The 23183-nt window shown below is 37.0% G+C and overlaps 1 protein-coding gene across 12 annotated transcripts in view; it reads right to left on the reverse strand.

The window, feature by feature from the left end:
- The window catches only part of RPS6KC1 (ribosomal protein S6 kinase C1), a 282130-nt gene that overhangs the window by 123736 nt on the left and 135211 nt on the right, over positions 1 to 23183 (reverse strand). For 10 of the 12 annotated variants that reach the window (XR_008960506.1, XR_008960505.1, XR_008960504.1 and 7 more), the window contains 4 exons: positions 21215 to 21262; positions 19865 to 19997; positions 8745 to 10340; positions 8384 to 8473 (listed from right to left, as the gene is read on the reverse strand). Coding sequence is in view for 7 of the 12 variants with exons in the window: in XM_057315501.1 (XP_057171484.1) it covers positions 8384 to 8473; positions 8745 to 10340; positions 19865 to 19997; positions 21215 to 21262 (1867 nt within the window). In the remaining 5 variants the exon portion in view is untranslated. The remainder of the gene's footprint in view (positions 1 to 8383; positions 8474 to 8744; positions 10341 to 19864; positions 19998 to 21214; positions 21263 to 23183) is intronic. The other 2 variants (XM_057315500.1, XM_048225423.2) reach the window with 1 other exon arrangement.

The following is a 23183-nucleotide window of genomic DNA, read 5'->3' on the forward strand; positions in this document are numbered from 1 at the left end:
ACTGGGTGTTTACCCCAAAGATACAGACGTAGTGAAGAGAAGGGCCATATGCACCCCAATGTTCATAGCAGCATTGTCCACAATAGCTAAATCGTGGAAGGAGCCAAGATGCCCTTCAACAGATGACTGGATTAAGAAGTTGTGGTCCATATATACAATGGAATATTACTCAGCTATTAGAAAGAACGAATTCTCAACATTTGCTGCAACATGGATGGCACTGGAGGAGATAATGCAAAGTGAAATAAGTCAAGCAGAGAAAGACAACTATCATATGATTTCTCTCATTTATGAAACATAAGAAATAGGATGATCGGTAGGGGAAGAAAGGGATAAAGAAAGGGGGGGTAATCAGAAGGGGGAATGAAACATGAGAGACTATGGACTATGAGAAACAAACTGAGGGCCTCAGAGGGGAGGGGGGTGGGGGAATGGGATAGACTGGTGATGGGTAGTAAGGAGGGCACGTATTGCATGGTGCACTGGGTGTTATACGCAACTAATGAATCATCGAACTTTATATCGGAAACCGGGGATGTACTGTATGGTGACTAACATAATATGATAAAAATCATTTAAGAATTAAAAAAATAAAAAAGAAATCTACTTGCCTAAGGTCTCATATCTCTTAGGCAGATCTTAATTCTCAGAATGATAGACTAGCTAGAGCCTGGAATTTGCATTTTGCTCCCTTTTTTCCATATTTTATCCTACTTTAGAAAATGCCGGCTGCCCACTTCTCCATTCTCCATTCCATAAAGTCTTCCAACTCTGTACTCAATTGATTATTCAAATGCCTTATTTGTTCAGTAGGGTGGATGAACTACTCAAACACTGCCGGTATCACAGTCCTCTCATTCATTAGAGTATTATCCAGAGAAGAGCGAAGACAGAGGCTAGCACTTTCCGGAGAGAAGAGCATGCAGCGGTCAGAGCTCGGCTCTTCCCAGCACCGCAAGGCAATGGGACAAGTGTGCTGTTCTACCTCTCACACACTTGTGTTCCCGGCTCATCCCAGGCTCTAAGCTTGCTGCCTGCCACCACCTCATTATTAATCCAGTTGGTTTTCATGTATTTTAATTACCTGAAACCCTGGGCCAGTTGTAATGTGGGGACTTGGACGTAAGGACACATCACACTCAGAGAATGCAGGCTGGGCTTGACCAAATACTTAATTCTGCTTTTTTCTCACTACTCAGCTCTGAATTTCTTATTGTGGGGGTGACCTGGCAACCATGTTCTGAGCTTTCCTGCGATTATCTGCATAAGTTGCATCAAAACTCTTTGATTTAACTTGATTCAGCATTCCAGAGCCAAGCATTACCTGTTCAAGGGAGTTTATAGGTATCATTACTATACCATCTTCTTGTGAAATAAAATAAGAAATGGGTAACTACCATATGACTTCTGGTTGACTGATTATAATTATAATTCTGAGCTCTATACAATCTTGCTTACTCTCTCACCCTGCATTTCTAGTAGGAAAAAAAAAAAAACCAACAGCATGCTCCATTTTCCATTGATCATATCACAACAACTCCATTCTGAATAGCCATCGGGTGTCACAGTGTTACCCAACCAAAGCCATTAAAGTTGATTGATGAGAAAAAGGCTAACTGAAAATTGTGAAAATGACAGACGCAGCTCCCGACACCCCCCCACTGCTGTTGCCATGTTAGGCAGGGAGAGCTTCATGCACTGCTATTAAAGGAGCTTAAGGAATGCCATTTGCTTTGTCATCCATTTTTTAAAAGCTTAGCATTTTTAAACATTTATTTGAAGGAAGCATTTGTGGATAATTGCTTGGAAGGAGTAAGCCCTGGTTACTTCATGGAGAGTCAAACTGACAAAATTTTACATGGTATAGAAACTGATGATTTGGTCAAAGTAGCTAGACAACAGCTCTGGTACATAATGTTTAGGACAAAGCATTATCTTTCTGCATTAAACATCAGAGGTAAAAGTTCGTTTTCCTTTTTCCAATAATATGGTAGTGAGGTTTAAGTAATTGAATAGTTGCCAAAAATCAACTTAGACCTGAAAATCAAGAAGCATTACAATGCAGCTATCACTTAAAACTACAAGTATCTAGTCTCCTATTCCTCTTCTAAAAAAAGAATCTATCTAAGATCATAAAGAAAAAGGTTTGGAGTAAATATGAGGTTAAAACTAACTTCCTCTTAATAATCTAAAGCTTGAGGTAACCCCCATTTCCCGGTATATCAGACAGTATTGTGAAACATATAGAGATCTTTTATTTCACCTCTTCTGTATGAAAACATTATTAACTGACTCTTATCTCTAGTTCTGACTGAAGAATCTCTTCTCCTGAGAAAAGCTAATGTGTTATTCACTAAGGTGCCAAATCACATGGATGGAACGCTTTGCTATTACTCTGCCTCATTCCCATCAGTGGGGACAAATCACATTTTGTCCTGATGAGAGGTATGATTTCAGAATGGGTCTATTTCAACATGGAGTGGCCTGAACACAGAGGTGAAGGTGACTGGCCCATCACTGGGGGATTTGTGAGAGATCCAAGATACATTCTACCTAGGGATGGATCCCAAGGTTCCAGACCTTCAAGCCAGTATAAAGCAACTCTTCAATCTTTCCATCAGGATGGGCTTGCCTAGACAAGGTAAGATTTGAGTTCACTGGAAGCTCTCTTTTTGCTTATCTTAATACGACTCTACACTCATGGCACAAACTTCATCAATATAGAGGGGTGAAATACATCAGAGAATTTTCCTCAGTATAAAATTTTCACTATTCCATGGCAAACTTGAAAAGTTACTGGTTCTCCTAAAGAGGATACAGATTTGGTCTTTATGACAGTAAGAACTAAATGCGAAGGATTAAAAGTACTTGCTAATTGTTCAAGGAAAACATTAAAACATCTACTATGTACAAGAGAGTTACTGGTGAAGTTTTGCTTAAGGGTAAATCAAGCAAAAGAGTTAGTGTTTGAAATATAATGTTTAAATATTAACCACAAATATTTTACTCTTTTAAAAATTATTTCTATAGCTCCCCGTTGCCTTTTTCTTCTATCTCCCTTGTGGGGGAAAAATTTTTGCCTACACCAGAGATATAGCCATACTTCCTGGTTATATCATTATTATTTCAAAATATACATCTATATCCATACGATTTCTCTCTCAACTTTGCATTTCTTCATGTTTGGTGAAGTTACCCAGGACCCCAAAATTCTCATATGCAAAATGATTCTTTCCTCCTTAAACAATTTCGTTTGTTAAGAATCCTGGCAATCAAATTTCACCTTACTCAAAAGGTATCTTGGCTTTTCTCCTCCAAATGAAAATACTATCCATAAATCCTTCATTTCTACATCATATATATTATGTAAATACTCTAATAAATGGTAAAAATATATACTTAGAGGGGCGCCTGGGTGGTTCAGTCGGCTACATGTCTGCCTTCAGCTTGGGTCATGATCCCAGGGTCCTGGGATCAGGCCCTGCATTGGGCTCTCTGTTCAGCGTGGAGACTGCTTCTCCCTCTCCCTCTGCCTGCTACTCTGCCTACCTGTGGTCTCCCCCTCTCTCTTTCAAATAAATAAATAAATCTATTTTGTACATACACACACACACACACACACACACACACATTTAGAAAGTACTCAAGTGAAATAATTATTTTCACCCTACTAATATTCGACAAGAAATCAGTATTTATCCTTGGGGGAAAAAATTCTTGCCTTAATAAAATGAACTTGAATTCTGACTACATTTTGTGTAAGAAGGGTATTAGGTGATTTGTTATCTGTGATCTTTTTTATACTCAACAAATCTGTTTTACTAGTGGTAAATTAAGGTCTAGAAAGTCTTAAATAGCATGCCCAATGCCATGCAATGAGTTAACGGCTGATGTGGGACAAATATTGAAGGCTGGTAATTCTTAATTCCACCTCATGATTCTAAATCTTAAACTTATGACGGCCTCACGATATTTTAAACCAACCATGGTCTGAGTCCTAAATCTAAGTATCAAATACATCGCTATCACATGGAGCACCATGCTTAAAAAAGCAACAAATAACATGTTAGACACATTTATGAAAAAGGGCAGAGAAGACTACCCTCAAAAAATATATTCATGGACTATTGGATAAAGTCAGGGTAGAAGAGCAAAGAGTGGTAGTAAATAAATGTCATGCTCTAACACTGAATTTTGCAGACAGTTTTCAGCATGATTTTTCTATGTTTCACTTTTCACTGTCAGCTGTGAGCTGTTTCCAAGTGTGAAATCGCCTAAGAGAGGAAGCAAAGCTGTCATTTGACATCTGGGAGCGTGGAGATTGGACTGCAGTAAAAAGCAGTTTGGATTTCTTCAATTTACACATATATTCACCTCTAAATTCTCAAGTCTGAAAAGTATTCAACGAGAAATATCAATGTAAATTTCAAGCACTTATAAAGGCTCATAATGGAGTGGAAAATAAAGGTGAAGGACACACAGTGATAGGATACCGTATCAACTCGTGAAGACCAGAATAAGAACCTGAAGTGATTATATTAGCATAATAACGAACATACAAACAATTTTACGCACTTGCCTTAGATTGCATATTAAACTTTCAAATATAGTCTTTTGTATTTTATATGCTTACTATTATAGGTTGTTTTCTAACTGCTTTTTTTTGATGAAGAGTCAAAAGACTGTTAAGAAAAAAAATAATTTCTTGACATTTTATTTTTCCTTTATACTTAAAATGCTATAACAAAAATTTATTCGTTATGAAAATTAATAGTTATGATGATATAGCACATAAAATCCTCTGTGTGTGTGTGTGTGTATGCACACAAATATAGAAATAAAATCAGAGTAACTATAAGGAAGTCCTCTAGAGAAGAATAATCAATTTACTCCAATTTTTATTCTATAACCTCTCAAAACGAAAAATAGAACAACCTGTCTTAAAGTCTCTTAATAAGGTATCTAAAAGTTTCCTAATACTGAAACTAGACAGTGTTATGTTTATATTGTCACACTATACAATCTGTTCCCACTTTGGGGTCTATTTCTTTGCTCTTTCTCTTCCTGAACTCTGTCCTGTGTTTCTCTGGTATGAAAGGAACCCATTTACCATGAATGAAGTTTATTTAAAATAAAACCTTTCTAGAGAATCATGCTAGATAATCTAAGGATACAAAGTGAACCTAAAAGGAATGGCTTCTACTTTGAAAACAGGGCTGGGTTTGATCAGTGAATTCGTATTCTCAAGACCCTCTTGATCGGCCTGCAGCTGCAGCCATTTACTTGCTGGCTTTTTCACAGATGTAGACAGAGAAAGCTCCACGGGTTTTGTCTTTTTGTTATTGGACTTGCTTTCTTTAATATAAAAAAGTGGGAACTTTTTAAGAAAGTTCTTCGTGTTGTTGTAGAAACTCGTGAACATCAGATATCCTTGGTAGTATACATTGTTGAAATGACTATGACTTTTTAAAATCTGAGATCGCAAAGTTGGCAGAAGCTATACTTCAATAACAGAAGGTGATCATTTGCATTTCAAAATTTATCTATCTTGCTTTTCCCCTCAATTAGACCAAAACATGTTGATTCACAGGTTTCTGTGTGTGTGTTGTTTCTTTTTTAAACTTATTTATAGAGCAGAATAATGGCCCCCCTGCTAGTTTGGCATGTACTCAAGTTTCTGTCCATGTAAATCGAATCTGTTACTGGAAATTTTTCTCAAAATATAAAGGCACATCACCCACAAGATGAAAAGATACACTGCTGATATTATAAAGTACAGGGCAGGTGGATCATGTTTTTAGGACAAATATGTGATAAGGATTCCCAGGAGGGAGGAGGGGTCGGGGTAGAGGTTGCATGCTGTTTAAACAGAAGTGGATCGTTCTCATCATAATCTTATGACAACTTTACCTTCTAACCAAACATCAGCTGCTTAACATGCTTTACTTTAGAGTTACTTGGACAATAATACTAAGGTTAGAGTTGGAAAACGGAAAGGCAGAAGGGATGTGGGAGAGAATGACTGCAACCCTGTAGTGTTTCTAAGGGCAGACCAAAAAATGACTAAGTACTCTCTGCCCCCATGTGTTAATGGATTTGTGACTTTTAAGCATTGAAATAATAGCATATTAGCATTGCTCCTACCCTTTGAGAAGAAGGGGGAAAGCCTACTTATACTTTTTATCAGTAGCACCGCTATTTACCTTTGAAACAAACAGTAATTTACAATTTTTGGTCCCAATTCCCCTTGCATTATAAGCAAGGAGCGGGAGAACACAGACTTACCTGAGTTCTGTAACTCTCTGGGTTTATGATCATCTACATTACAACACTAGCTTTACTTTTCAGTGAAGGCCATTCCTGGTTTTGTTTTTCCCCCGTTGATAAAACAAATTAATAGGCCCAAAGAATAGAAGAGACTTTCCATATTGTTCAATGCATGCCATAATGCTAGAACACTTCTGCAACTCACAAAGCTTGAAAGTACAATTCTTTCATGCAAATAATGAAAACAAAGCCCTTCTTCAGATGACAGCTTTTTTCAAATGTTAGTGAAGGGCAACCTGGAAGATGACAACAAAAATCCATTAATGGTAGACTGCCACCTGCTGGTAAACTATGAGAATCGTGATTTCCGGAGAAAAGCTTAAGGAAAATTTGGAAACTGATCTGGATTAAACTCTGTATTTCAGGACACAAAATTAAAAATATGTATGTTGATGAATGTAGTAGAGCTTCATTCCACACATATTAAAATTCTCAGGATGTCAACGTGCTATGAATGTTAAAGTAAACATGACTATACGTTGAAGAAACAATCTGCTAGAATGCCAAAGGACGACCCTATAGTTTTCGATGACAGAGTGAAAATAAAAATAGGAAATAAGGAGTCAGTTATAAACATTAAACAATGTCTCATAAACATTTGGTTTTGATGGGAGGTTTATACTGCACTTCACTTCTGGATTTAACAGATTTCATTTCAAAGAACTCCGGGATTTAATTTTGAGCCTAAAACCTCCAAATTCATTACAATTAATAATGTACTATGTACAATGGTACCTAAAATGTTATTTATCAAATTAGAAAAGTGGGTGAGTATAAAAAAAGAACCAGATAACCATAATAAAGTGATTGCACTATGAAATTATTTTTGTTATCCCATTAACTAAGTCATACTAATAAGGCTTCAAAAAACAGCATAATACTATCTATTTGAGAGAAACAAAAAATGTAGGCATGCTCTATTGCCCCTAGGAAGAAATAAAATCAAACACCCCTAATGTGAGGGAAGGAAGTGGAAAGGAAAGAGTATAACAGTAAGAAAAAAATCCAAATCATTGTTTTCATGAAATAGTTTTAGGGTATTTGCTTCGCAGGTTGAAAAACTTCGCTATTCCCCAATACAGAAATAATTCTTAACAATGAAGGTTGTAACTAAAAACAATAAAGCTCTTTCAGTCCTAATTATAATCATTTCCCATTATGCAGGGAAGCAATGTTAGCATCAATAATACACTGGTTACTTGGAAGCATTAAATACTGTATTAATCAACAACTAAGCAGATCATGTCAACATAATCAGCTTGAACCTCCTTTGAAAGCTAGCGGGGTGACAAGTGAAGCAACTTTGGGCATCCAAAGAGGCTGACAGCTAGGCAAAAGGTGAACGAACTTTGGATTCAAATATGGCCCCGTCTGCACTGACAGAGAGAGACACTAACTCAAATCCAATTCAGATGCTTCAATGACCTGTAATTATCCGCAAAGGATCTAACACACCCCAGAAATAAATCTCTAATTTTTAAAAAACAAAGACAATATAGTAAGAGCAAGAGAAACCTGTTGTGTCAAATACTTGGCTAAACTGGCTATTTTAAACCAAGAAGAACACACTTCCTAAAATGTCTCAGATATAGAAACACTCTAAAATCTGCTCTCCAGCGCCAGCCTGGCTCATCACTCAAAGTCACAATATCGCATTTTTTTTTAATTCCACATTTTATCCTTGGGAATTTTACCCCTTTTGTCGGCTACCTCTCCTATATTAATAAAACCATCCATTTAAAGAGGTTAGGGGTATTTAAAGGTCCTTCTAAACACTAAGAAGTTACATTTCTAAGACAGAATTCACTGCCAGTTCTAAAAGAAGTACAAACCTGTTTAACAACAACAAATACACACACACACACACACACACTCTCTCTCTCTCTCTCTATTGGAATATATAATGGTTTTATCCCCAAATTTTCTTTTTTGAAGGATTAGAGATCCTCAAATGCAACACATATGTGAACTGAGAGTGAAAAATACAACTTCTATAAAGAAAAAAGAGCTGCTGAACTACTTTTTCAAGTGAAACATTTTAGGAGATTGCTCTAACCTGGGGCACAGTACATTCTCTCTATGGCATCGCTGTCACAGGAATCTTCAACCTCACTCCACCTGCTAAAATACGTTAGCTGAATGTGTCCTAAAAACAAAACGACAGGAGAAATCAAAACATTTTTCTCTTCCATTTTCTGCAGAAGTGAACTGTAATTACTCCTTTTGTAGCTAAAAACAGTATCATTAAGAATAATGGCATCATTAAGTACTAGAAGCTATTACTGGGGGTGAATTTGCCGCACTGATAATGAAGCTCTAGACAGGAAATGAAGATACTAATTACAAGATAAAACGCCTACTCAGTTAATTGGAAGCAACAGCGAATAAAAAGAAATGCATTTGCAAAAGTTCCTGACCTCTATCATTCAATAAGATGTTGTTTGGGTTCAAATCGCGGCACACAATTCCCTCTCTATGTAAAGCATCAAGGGCTACCACCATTTCAGCTGCCCATCTTTGAATGCAGCCCTCGGGGATGTAAAACCTGGAGTTTAGTGCTAATTTTTTATCAAGGTCCTCAAAAATCTGATGTATTTCCTTGTCTCCTTCGAGTGCTAATCCACTCTCTCCCTTAGTCTCTGGGTCTCTCTGAAATAAAGTCAGTTCCTCTTTAGCCAAATCCTCAGTTTGATCTGTAAACAGCAATACTTCTTCAGTTTTTAAAGTGTCTGTGTTTACGTTATATTCATTAGCACCTGAGAGTGGCTTAGAAATAGGGAATAAACTTTCTTCCGTGTTGTTTGCAGTTACTGCCGACTCTACCACTCTAAGTCCTGGGAGCTTAGAATCCGAGCTGTGTAACAAAGACACGTCTCCTGAACTACTATGATCAGCAGCTGCTACAAATAACATCCCCAGATCCCCCTGTGCATTGTGTTTCTCTGCTATACTCGGGGATTTAGGTCTAGAGGGATCACTCAATTCCTCTGTGCCTTTTTCTTCACTTGTTTGGCATTGTTCAGTACTAAGCCTGAGGCATAAAACATCCGGGGCTTCCAATAGTTTACTCTCAATCATGCCTATATTTGTCTGTGTAAACTTAGTAGGTCCCACTGCTGCACCATCTTTGGTTGGCTCCAGTTCACCAGGTAGATTTACAAGAAGATCAGGCCTTCCATCCTCAGTGCCAATGACATCGTCGAAAGCAGCATCTTTAAAAGAAATAACTGGGACAGAGTCATCTGAGCCCCTGCTAATGGTGTCCTGGGCTATAAACTCTACCTTGCTTTCACCAGCACTGAAACTCCTGGAAGTGCTGTCTCCATCTGGAAGAGTGAAAAATGGTTTCAAAGGCTCTGACTTTAGACTATACAATTTCTCTCCAAAATCAAGGCCTAGCAGTTCACTAGTGCTATCCTTACTATCTATCCTAAAGAATTCCATGGGGCTGTTTTTAGATCTACTAAGGGAATCTGATGTCCTCGGAGAACTAACTGTTTCTCCATCATCATCTCCAGCAAAGAACTTCAGCTCCTGAGCTATCTGCTGGGTGCTGGGGCTGTCGCTGTCAGCAGCAAGGTGCGCTGGGAAGCTTTCAATAACTTTGGTATCAACACCATTCCCTCCAATCTTCATGAAAGGCTCCTCATTCAATGACCCTGGTTCAATCTTTTCTTGACCATATTCATTGCATAATGTCAAATAACTAGTAGTACATTCTTCTTCTGAACTTGAGCCAGAATCTGGCCATTTTGGAGAGCTATCTTGGCCTTCTTCGTCTTGGTTGCTATCATCTTGAGAGCTCGGAGTAAGACTAGTCTTCAAAGGCAGAACTTGAAGCATGGTTCCACCATCACTTCCTCTGGATTCAAAGCTGCTGCTGTCCTGAGGACTAGAAGTTGGCTGTTGCAGGTGAACTTTAGTAAGTGTAGATTTTTTCACTTCCCCGATGTCAAAGCTTTCTTCAGGGCTTCTGTTTAGAAACTTACTGATATATGACCAGAGTTTGCCACCTGTGAACAAGTATAACCAAAAAAATTTTTAAGATCCCCAAAATAATGGTTACTTATTGAAGCCCTCAGAAAAACAAAGAGTATTCTAATAATCAACCAAAAGCAAGTCAATGATACCCATTAATATCGAGTATACTATAAAACAAGCATTTTAATGAAATGCTTTATTATTGCTGACTGTTGAGTATAGTTTTAAACATACCTCCTGATATCAATTATCTTTTAAATGACAACCTATTTCTCCCTTTGAAATTAGTTTAACAAAATACTAATATGAAATCCCACAGCTAGAACACTGCTTTAAATATGATTTAGCTGTTGAAACATCTGACTATGTTCTGAGCTGTTTATGCAATAATTTTTTGAAGCATGGCCCCTTGGCCAAGTGGAAATACATAAATAAGGGCTGCTTAAAACTGTATATACTATAGGGGGTAAAAATCAACAGTATTACTCCATTTTGAAAATGCCCAGTCCAAGATTACAGGGGCGATATGGCATCTGGTGTATAATTATGCCACTGTAAATGACATTAATAACATCTCTCCCATTCCCCTCCCGCATATACATCATATATGGTAGAAGACCAAGTAAAGCAATTGAGGAAAATTAATTGGGCAGTCATTAATGAGGCTGGCTATTGTAATTCTGGTTCTTTATTCTGATATATATGAGAAACCTACAGAAAAGTAAAATCATAAAAATCAATTTCATAGAAATCAAATGAACACAAAGAAATCCGATGTTTTACCAGCAATACTTGTTAGTTATTTCACCTTATTTTTCTTTTGTGTTATATTAACCATTAAAAACTCAACCTGTTTTGCTCATTAGAATCTTTGAATAAATAACTGTTAAGTATCAAAAACCCACCAAAGCTTTACGGTATTACAAGAAGAATAGCTAAATTTGATCTAGAAATCTTATAAACAATAATTGCACATGCATACTTTGTGAAGATATAACTGTAGCTTCCAAAAATGGGAAATAATGTGTTAAAAATGAATCCCTCTATTAACAAAGAGAAGGCAATTTTTTTTTCCCAGCACATTTTTAATATCCTTATTAAGCATCCTATACACCAAGGGTAACAATGTTAAAGAGAAATAATCTCCGACAGTCAATCATATGTATAAAAAGGTCAGTGGAAGCATCCAAAAAAATCTTTCTGTACTTGGCATTTCATTTAGAGGAACTCAGTAAATACAAAAAGCACCCCCAGTACTGTGCCTACTATAAAGTAAATGTATAATAAAGGATAGCCGTCATAATATTAATCCTAAATTACTCAGACATCTTGTCTCCCTCCCTAACTCCCCAGTTAACAGTCTTCTCCCATTTTGATAATAATTAGTAGTATTGGACATCATGGTGTTTAACTTTTCCCTTTCATTTTTCTTAGCTAACTTTCTGTCCTCACTAGATTATACTTAGTGTTTCATACGTCCCCATATTCAAATAAAATTTAAGGTTCATATACAGCTATGCACTGATTCCATCTTTTTCCCATCTTTTGACAACAACAGCCACATTCCTCTTATCACAAATACGTCGATGTGACACAGGAACAATAAAGCCTGAACCTGGAGCTGGGATTCTTGTATGCAATCCAACTGAAACAATGTGTGTTGTTTTCCATTTTCCTAGATGGGGACTACTGTGAGGACAGGACCATCTTTTTCATCTTTCTGTATCTACTGCCTAAACAGTGTGCAGGACATAACAGGCATTCAGTCAGTGCTGCTTTAACTCAGATGATAACTCATCAGAATGAGATGTGCCAACACAAAGTAGACAGTCTTTGCAGTTGCAAAGTTCCAGTAACACCAAGAAACTGTACCCAGTAAAGTTCTAAGAAAAGTTTCATTCATTCTTAGGCAAATTTCACCTGGATGAAATCTAAATCTAAAATTCAATGTGCTTAAATTCTTCCTTTTTCCCCCCAGATCACTTCCTCTTTCTGACATCCAAGCCACTCTGGCAAAAAAGCTTTGGACCAAGCTTCGATTATTTTTTCTCCCTTGTTCTTTTGGACAAGTTTTCAAGTCTTATAGGTTATGTCCATAATGTTTCATGCAGTCTTCCTCTTCTATGATTCCTTTGGCCAGTCTGCTTCTTGGACTAATTTATAGCTACAACTAGATCCCTGCTTTAACTCTTTTCTGTATCATTCTATCACACTAATTGCTGCCCAATTAATCTTCCATTTTAGCTCAGATCTTATATTATTTCTCCATTCAAGAACCCAAATCGGGGCGCCTGGGTGGCTCAGTCGTTAAGCGTCTGCCTTCGGCTCAGGGAGTGATCCTGGTGTTCTGGGATCGAGCCCCGCATCAGGCTCCTCTGCTGATAGCCTGCTTCTTCCTCTCCCACTCCCCCTGCTTGTGTTCCCTCTCTCGCTGGCTGTCTCTCTCTCTGTCAAATAAATAAATAAAATCTTTAAAAAAAAAAAAAAAAAAAGAACCCAAATCCCCTCCACCTACTGAATGACATAGGTGCCAACCCCACAAAGGCATCGAACCACTCACTAACACAATGTGTCAAACTATGAGTTGGTCCTCCCCTTCAACTCACCAAATAATCACTGGAATAGGATTTTTCCAAATATAACCTATGCTGGCCTTTTGCTCAAACTACACCTACCACTTAAAGAATTTTTTTTTCTTACTAGTTTCTCCAATATCTACTTGTCAAAATCCTAATCATTCTTGACAGTCCCTCAGAATTTGTTTTCTTTTACCAATTTTTTTGACATCCCATCAGTGGATTCCGATTCTCTGAATCTTTTGTATCACTTAGTCCCTCTTACAACATTTAAAATATTCTGTTTCATATTAATATTACTTTTATGCTTTTATACTTTTACCATCTCCTTTACCAGATTGCAGGGTCTTTATAACTACAAGGAGAGGATTCTGCCTAGCGTATAAAATAATATGTATTAAATAAATATTTATTAAATCTGGTTGTAAAAAGATGACATCTTTCCAAGTATTTGGAAAAACTTTTAAGAATAAGGGTCTATAAATATTAATAATATCATTATTTTGGGTCATGTTTTCTTCCTGCTTTAAAACAAATATATGGTTTCACATGGTTTCAAAAAAATTAAATACAGCAAAGAACAGAAGAGAAAAATTCAAAATAATACAAATCACCTATAACCACTATTAACTACAGGCGCCTGGGTGGCTCAGTCGGTTAAGCATTCGACTCTTGATTTTGGCTCAGGTCATGATCTCGTGGGTCGTGGGATCCAGCCCCATATTGGGCTCCACACTCAGCAGGAAGTCTGCTTGGAATTCTCTCTCTCCCCTCTGCCCTGACCCCCATTTGCACGTGTGCATTCGCATGCTCTCTCCCTTCTCTCAAATAAATGGATAAATCTTTTTTTTAAAAAACACTGTTATTTGTACATTTATTTTCAAACTTTTTATTTGTGACTAACATCACCTCATAAACATTTTCTAATTTTCATGAGACTATGAACTTCAATGGTTATATAAGCATATCCATGTGACAGATATTATGAGGTGTTTAAATGTTCATCTATTGTTGGACATTTATATTGTTTCCAATCTTTTACTATTAGAATTGAAATATGTACTTTTACATGGAAGTACTTGATATCCCTGATAACTTCATTAGGACGGAATCCCAGAAATAAAAATACTAGATCAAAAAGCATGAATATATTTAATGCTTCTGATACATGTTATGAGACTGCTTTACAGAAAGTTTGTACCCGAATCCACTCCTATAAGCAATGTGTATTAATGCCATCTTCAGAGCACTTGCCTATATTGGATGTTAGCAAGCTGACCAATTTGATTAGTCAAATATGGCATCTCCCTTAATTTCCGTTCTTCTGGTTATTACATAGAATTTTTAAATATGATGGCTGACACTTTCTTTATGACATTTTTTCCTAACCTAAACAAGTACCCTAAAGGGAATTGTAAAAACTCTGCATTTTTCAAGAGAGAATGAAACTATTTTAGCCCTTCTCCATTATTCATTGGGTGCCCAGTTAAATTTAATGTTTGATATGCAACTATGGAAACAAAATTTTGGTCCTATCCCATACTTTTTTTCAACTACAAAATCATGAAAATCACAAAACTTACAAGAACACATTATTTCCTTTGAAATTTCTCACCCACAAAAGCTGAGTGTGTTTTACTCTCTATCAAATTAAGATCAGGCCTAATGGACAAACTTACATAAATGTCAATATTATTATTGTAACATTAAAAACATTATCCTTAAAAAAAAAACCCTGTTATTGCTAAACCTCAAAATATAAGTAGAAAATACCTAACATATTTATAATTTTTAACACTTTAGAAATATAAATGACACCTTTGTAAGCCTCACTGAAGCATATAAAACTTGGAGATACCAGCTATTTTAAGCTATGAAATAGCAGTTCATAAAGTTTAATAAAAACTCTTTGTCTCTCATTAAATTTTAATTTATTGGTTTTCTGAATAAGTGTAAAGAATATTTGTTAAATTTGCTTGAGCAGAATTAGGACTTGACTTTAATATGTATGATAAAATACTGCTGGAACAATGATCAAAGTCATTTTTTTTGAACCAGCAGTTCTATGTCAAGAAATTCATGCTATAAATAGTTCTCAAAAAAGAAAACAGAATTACACAAAGATACATAGGACAAAGTACTAGAAACAATTTAAACACCAATTAATAAGGGAGTAGTTAAATAAATTACAATACTGGTACAACCAAATATTCTTTATTCGAAACAACAAGAGCGACATTTGCAAATACTTACACGGTGTTTACCACGTGCCAGGCACTAAGTGCTTTACATATATCAACTACTTAATCCTCACATCAACTGTATGAGGTAGATAATTATCATCCCTATTTTATAGATAAGGAAATGGAGGCACAAAAACGTTAAATACCTTGCCCAAGGTCACACAAACTAATGTAGTCTGGCTCTAGAATCCTTGTTTTTAATCACTACTGTGGTCTCTCTTAATGCAGACCTATATGTACTGACAAGGAAAGTTGTCCAAGGTATATTGTTAAGATGGAGGAAGAAAACAAGCCATACAACAATATGGAAGATCCATTTTATTAAACCAGACAGGTAGGGAGTATATGTTCACACACATTGGAAAATTTCCCCATTTTTAGAGAAAAGAACAGGGCATTAAAGTGACTGGGAAGGGAGAATTTTTATTTTTACTTTTACTTTCTATACTTCTATATATAGTTCAAATGTATTGCTTTATATATTAGTTTCATAATTGAAAAAAAAAACTAGTTAATAAAAAGAGAATCATTTCACCCCTTGGGTCCCCAAGTAACTTGGGGCAAAACTCTTTCCCATCCCCTGCCTATCTGGTGTGTCCACACTTGCAGGCATTCCTTCTAACCTAGGCATGTCACCTTTCCTCTGACCTACTCAGGATTCAGCGATTATACACCGAGCATCTTCTATGTACCAAGTATTCTGCTACATGGTGGGATACAGGTGACGAAAATGACATAATCCCTAATCTTAGGAACTTAAAGTTTTACTAACGCACGTGGCCTGGACTGAATAAAATTTTCTTCTTACCTTTTCTTCTCCAGAGTTAAAATAAGGGATTCATTAATAGGAACAATAAACATTTTCAATCTCTCTCCTAAAATCCTGTCTGGTATAGCCAACTGCCTACTCAACACCACCTGGACATTTCAGAAGCATCTCAAACTCGCAAGTCCAAAACCGAATCCCTGATTTTTTCCTCTAAATCCACCCCTCCCGCAGCTTTCCCCATTTAGTAAATGGGAACTCCATTCTTTCAGTTCTGTGAGCCAAAAACCTTGCTGGCGTGTAAAGCAGAATCATGTCAGTTCCACCTTCAAAACAGATGCAGAATCTAATGAGCATTTCTCACCGCCTCTACCACAAATGCTCTGTGCAAGCCACAATTGTTTTCACCTGGATCACTGCAAAAACTTCCAAACTGTTCTCCTGCTTTTGCCTTTGCCCTCCTAGACTACATTTTCCACAAAGCAGCCAGAATGACCCCTATCTTGTCACTCCTCTGCTCAATATCCCTCAACCACTTCCTAGCTGTTCAGAAAAATCAAGTGTTTGGGGTACCTGAGTGGCTCAGTCGGTTAAGGGTCTGACTCTTGATTTCGGCTCAGGTCATGATCTCAGGGCTGTGAGATCCAGCCCCATACTGGGCTCCACACTGAGCCTGGAGCCTACTTGAGATTCTCTCTCTCCCACTGCCCCCTAACCCCTGCATGTGCTCTTAAAAAAAAAAAAAAATTTATATATATAAAGTTCCTAAAGTGGCCTATTAAGACCACAGAGGATCTTCCCACCTCTAAGCTCTTCCCATTCTGCTCCGGCCACAGTAACGTTGCTGTTTCTTATACCCCAAGTACACTCTTGGCTCCAAGCCTGTTTGTTCTCTCTCGCTGAGATACTCTTCCCTCGCATACCCACAATGCTCCCCCTCTCACTTCCATCAGGTCACTGGCCAAAAGTCCCTTTCTTAATGAAGTGACCACTCTAGATAAAGTAGTAACCCCCCACCTCACCCTCTGGCATCCCCTTCTCCCTTCTTTTATTTAACTTTTCACCATAGAACTCATCTCCATCTGACATATATTTACTTGTGTATTTGCTTACTGTCTGTTCTGCCTCTCAGTGTAAGCTCCATGTGGGTAAAGTCTTCATCAGTTTTGTTCCCGCCATGTTAGAACTAAGCCTGTATCCCAATTAGCACCAATATATTTCTGACTAAATGAACTAAAAACGGAAAGAAAATGAGTCCAAGAGACTTACATGAATCTCGAATTGTCCTGTAAGCAGAAGGAAGCTAAAGCCACAAATCATAAATAGTCAAGCATTCATATTAGAGAAAACAATTGTTCAACACTTATTTTTCAAGAATAGCTATTTACACATATAAAAGTAATGTGCGTATGATATATGCACAACTTCTAACTCATAGAGGTAACAGATACCACTAATATGTAAAAGATAGCATACTGCATACAGTTCACCTGATTGCTCAAGCTAAAGCCAAAAAATTCACCTAGATTCTTCTCTCCCTAACCTAGAATCTATCACAGGTCCCACTAAGTCTACCCTCAAAGCATAGCGGCTAGAACCCCAGAAAGCCAGGCCATCATCACCTCTTGTCTACACTATTCACTGCTAGTTTACTGTTCCTTGCCTGTTTATAATCTATTCCCTAAACAACAGCCAGAGTGATCTTTTAAAAAATGTAAATAGATCTTGCCACTGCTTTAGATATCCAATGGTTTCCCAATGCACTTGAATAAAAGCCAAAGTCCTTTTCCTGCAGTACAAGACTCCTGCCTATCTCCCCAAGAGCCTCATATACCACGACTGCCCTCACCCACTACACTCCAACCAAATGGTCTCCTTTCTTGTTCATCAGATACTGTTTTGCCTTTGATTTCCTACACTGCTCCCTGTACCTAAATGTGCTTCCCAATTACATCCAAATGGTTATTTCTTTTGTCATTTAAAACTCCTCTAAAATGTCGCCTTTCTGGAGCAGGATTCCTTGACTACCTCATCTAATGTAGTCTCCCAGTAGTTCCTTTTAAAGCTCACTGTGTTAGAGACCAGCAGTCCCTACTATTAGTCAATATTATCATGCTCTTTGGTTTTCTGTATGACTGTCACAAGAATGTAAGTTTCAAAGAGGCAAGCTCTCTTCCTGTCTTGTTCACCAAAGAGAGTCTAGTACATAATACATGCTCAGTAAATTTGCTGAATATTAAATGAACCTACAGTCCCTATTTGCACTATAATTTAATATCTTCGTGTTATAAAATCTTCTTAAAATCAAACAGCAGACACCTGAAATCAACAGTCAAAAAGACATCCTCCCCCACCAAGTGTAAATAATCCAGGACAGATTCAATATCATGTAGCCACTCAAAGTCAGCTGTGGCCAACAATAAAGGAGAAGAAACTTGGTAAAGATAACCTAAATCTAGACATATGGCTTTCAAATAGATTATAAAGATTTTCTCAGTATTAAAGTAAAATAATGTTGAAATATCAGCCTTAAAGGGTATAAGAGAAAGTGAGAAGATGGGAGAAGAAAAGCTGAAGTGTGTTCTGGAGAAGGAAGAGAAAGAGCAGGAAGAAGCTGCAAATAGCAGAGGCAAACTAGAATCGAAAATTTGCTACAGATAATCTCCAACATGAATAATCCACACTGGGTAATAGAATATTGACTATAATTACATTCATCCTACTGACCTTGTTCTAAATTATTATGGATTATTACTACGCAAGTTATTTTGTTCCACACCAGAGGTGGCTGTATTTCGCTATCAGATGACATGACCTCTAATTCAATAATGTCTGTAATGCACTGGTATCCTCAGATAAAAGCTGTCTATAATGTCTGAACAAAGGTGAATTAGTTATCCAATTCACACACGCAATTAACTCTCTTAATACCTGAGAGACCATGGAGCCCTTCTGAATTTCCTATTAAATACTACATATGGAGGTCTTCCCTCCATCTGTAGTTATCTTGTGCTGTACTTCATAATAAACAATATTAATAGTTTATTGCCCCCATCAAAAATCTTGCATTAGTTATCATAAAAGACCTCATTCCACAAAGCAATGACTCATTTTCCTGGGAAAATGCATTAAATTCAAATGTCATGCCTATTAGTAAAACACAACAGTTCTTTATTCTCAGTAATGTAAAAATAGAAATAACACCTTCATGAAACATGGAAAATAATTTAAATTTTTTTTACTATTTTAAAAACACCTCTTAAGGCCAAAAGGCAATATTTATTATGCGGATTTATATTTATATGCTGTATTCAGTCATTCTAAATAAAAGACTATTTATTTAAATTCAGGTGTTAAAGGGCAAAAACAAATCAAAACATAGTATTTTTTTGCCACCTGTTCCCTCTACCATGAGCTGAAATTTTATAAATAGTTTGAAGGCAGAGCACCATGCCTCCACTTTGTACCCATATGTGACGCCAATGGCTGTATTCGTAAAAACCCAGATCAGAATAACTAGGTAATGTCAAATGTTAAGCAAATACCCATGCATTCTAAAAAAGGAGGTAATTAATTAATTCTTCAGGGGATGCTTTTTATTTTTGTCATCTACCATTAATGTATCCTTTTAGCAGAGAACAAAAGAACAAAATAAAATCCCTAAAATAAAACCTAGCTCTTGTAGCACACATTCACCTTAACGTGCTCATCACAGTAGCTCAATTCTAGGAGAAAGTAAGTAGTTATGTACATCTAAGAATGTTACTGTAGTTCAAATGAAATCTGCTGTTCACCTGGGTTTTCATTTTCCCTCACAACTCAAAGAGATCGAATGAGGAAACAGTTTCTTACATGTGTTTCGTATGTTTCATCTGCCCATGCAATGACAGAAGTAAACAGACGTTATCGACACTGAAAAGCTAAGTAGATGACACTCTTTGCTCTGTAAACAATTTAAACCACAAACTAACCTTCCGCGTGCTGCAGCACAAGAAATACGGACTCCTCAGAAATGATGTACTTGTGCAGACACACCATGTTGGGCACACAGCGGGGGATGATGGTCTTTCTGTTCCGGCTGTATTCACTGCTTTTCCTTAGACCCTGACAGAGAACAAAAAGGTCAGTTGTACCCTCAGTTGCCTTTGGAGCCTGCTGTGCTCTGTGTTTATCAACCAAACTAATCTATCCGAGTTACTCTGGGCTTCAGAGAAACCACTCATCTGCTGCTCTATGCCCCTCAGTCCCTGGAGGCTCTGCTGATGGCATCTGGCGTGAATCCAGAGAACGGAAGATGCCACAAAGCTGCCATTAAAATCAATTACGTGGGTCAGTGTTTTTATTAGAGATGTTCTCAAACTAAGTCATCAGGATGACACGCAGTTATTTCTCTATGACCTTTTCTTAAGTTTTATTTTACACACGTATCTATATATATATGTCTTTAATAAAGCAAAACACTGTGAGATCATTCAAATTTCGGAGACACAAAAGATATTCCTAGATTAAACAGGAGATCTGAAAATTTTATGCCAAAAAAAGTATAAAGACCACTTTAAGTCTTCTCCAAAGGAACAAGGTGAGTATAGTGTCTGGTATCAAAGCCTGGTTTAAAATCCGGGGAAATGCCAGTGATAAGGTATACGCAGAAAGAAATTTGTTTCAATATATATCAATGTAACCTACTGCCATGCTGTAAGTAAAAGTATCTGAAAAAAATATAAAACTGATCTGAAATTGATTATTTCTAGCTGCTTATGGAAATAAATTAGGATATTTTAGAATATGTACTGTCACAATCCATTTCAATTCTGAAATTACAAAATCAGAAATTAGAAATTGAGTTATATAAAGAAATAGAATTGAATTTAGATTAAAAAAAAGAGAGAGAGAGAGACAGAGGACCAGGGATGTAGATAACACTTTCCCAAATACCTGAAACAGAGACTTAAAGGCAAAATTTCAGCTCTTTGGGGCTATAATCATAATCAAAGGTACAATTCTGTGCAATCTTCACAAATTACACAAAATGTATTAGAGATGTGTTTAAAGTACACACTATATATTTAAACAGCAGGGAATGAGTCTTCGACTTATCCAAACTATCACCTCCATACTCTATAACCTAAAACTCTTTTTAAATGTATGCTATAATGTATTTATCAACTGTGATAAAGAACAGAAAGTAAAATAAATATAGATCACCACAAACATAAGAGAACATCCAATCACCCAGGAAAAAATATTAAATATTTTTTCTTTCAGAAGCATAATTTGGAAAATTAATGCCTAAATTCATTAAATATACAAATTCTACTTACTTTTAAAATGAATGTCTGTTCTGTCCTTGTGTCCATTACAAGTAAAACCTACATAAAAGACATGAGTAATAACTTACTCACAGTACAATGAAACATTGACTTGTAAGTTTTTGAAACTATAAGGGTTTGGGGGTAAATGCTGGAACTGACTCCACCAAAACTGTTAATATCTAAATGGGTTTTTTTTTTTTAAGCCACCAAATCACAGGATTAAAACAGTCTCTAAAGTAGGTTTTATTATAGTTTCCTCTTCTAAAAATTCCATATTTTAGAAACATTTCTATGTTTTCCTAGATTTATTTTAAAATACATTGTTTAGGGGGCGCCTGGGTGGCTCAGTGGGCTAAAGGTCTTCCTTTGGGTCAGGTTAAGATCTCAGGGTCCTGGGATTGAGCCCCGCATCAGCGCCCTGCTCAGCAGGGAGTCTGCTTCTCCCTCTCCCTCTCCCCCACTGCTTGTGCTCTCTCTCAAATAAATAAATAAAATATTTTTAAAAAATAAAATAAAATATATTGCTTAAAAGGAAAAATTATTTTACACAAAGAATTTTTCCTCATGGAACATATATGGTTAAGAAGAAGTAAAAAAAAAATTACAAGCATTGCTGAAGTCTCATTTTTCTTCTTAAAATCCTTGACGTAGCAATGTGGTATAATGTAATCTCAGTAACTCGGGCTCCAACTTAAGACTCCTTTTGGTACTGCTTTCTCCATCCAAGACTTATCCTAGCTCCTCTTTTTCCATTGGCAAATCCTGTCAGCTCTATGTTCCAAAATGTATCCAAAATGTGAACTCACTTGCACAGCTATTACCCTGATCCAAAGATTTACCTGGATTATAATAATGGCCTCCCAACAGATTTCTCTCCTTCCTTATTTGCTGCCCTATGGTCTACTATCTAAAGAGCAGCCAGTGTTTTCTTTTAAAAACATAAGTTCCTCCATATCATTCCTCTCATTCAGAAAAAAAAAGCCTAAGTCCAAAAAATTATCTCAAGACCATGCATGATCTCACACATCACCCCCTCAGATTACCTCCTCCCCCAACCCATCCTGATGGATAGAAGGAATGACTAGAGATACAGAATGATTCAACCATGTTACTATTTTATTATCTTTGAGACACTATAGCAGCAGTGCAAACTTTTTCTATAAAGATCCAGACAGTAAAGATTTTAGGCTTTGTCGGCCCACGCGGTCTCTGCTGGAGCTCTTCATCTCTGCCACAGCAGCACAAAAGCAGCCACTATCTGAAATGGGCCGTGTCTGGAGTATTTACACCACAGACACCTGCAAACACTGTAAACAGGGCTTTGGGTTTCCCGTCCAGAGAGCTGAGAGTCAAGGATGAAAAGATGTCAAGCTTGGGAAAACGAAAGAATGGTGAGAAGATGGGGGAGCAGCCTGAGGAGAAGACGGTAAATTCCATGTTAGACATGATGAATTTGAAGTGATGGTGACCACTTCATCTCTGAACTCCCTTACAAGTGTTTGACCAACACTAGGTAAGTCTCCATTTAAATTCAATTGAATATTCCCACAGATATCTTCTGAACTCACCCCTTCCTCTTCTCAAAGCCCTGTCCCCACTAGAAATAAAACCAAATCCTGTTTCTCCTCCTACAGTACTGAATAACGCCACCATCCATGTAACACGCCCACCACCAAAAAGCTCCCTCGGTCACTATGAGTTCTCCTGTCCCCTACCTTTATAACCAGTGACGAAGTCCACTACCTATTTCTCCTATCCACCCTCTACTCTGTTTACCTACCATGTACTAAGTGTTTACTATGTGCTATGCTTTAGCCATCAATGTTAATTCTCTCAACTACCCGATACGATAATTTTACCCTTACTACTCTAAAAGTGAAGACATGAAAACTTCATCGGCAGAAGCTATAATGGCAGATAATAACAGCATCTACCATTCATGAGAATTTCAGTGAAGTCATCTTATAAAAGTGTTGGG

This window comes from Ursus arctos, unplaced genomic scaffold (assembly GCF_023065955.2).
Source record: "Ursus arctos isolate Adak ecotype North America unplaced genomic scaffold, UrsArc2.0 scaffold_2, whole genome shotgun sequence".
NCBI lineage: Eukaryota > Metazoa > Chordata > Mammalia > Carnivora > Ursidae > Ursus > Ursus arctos.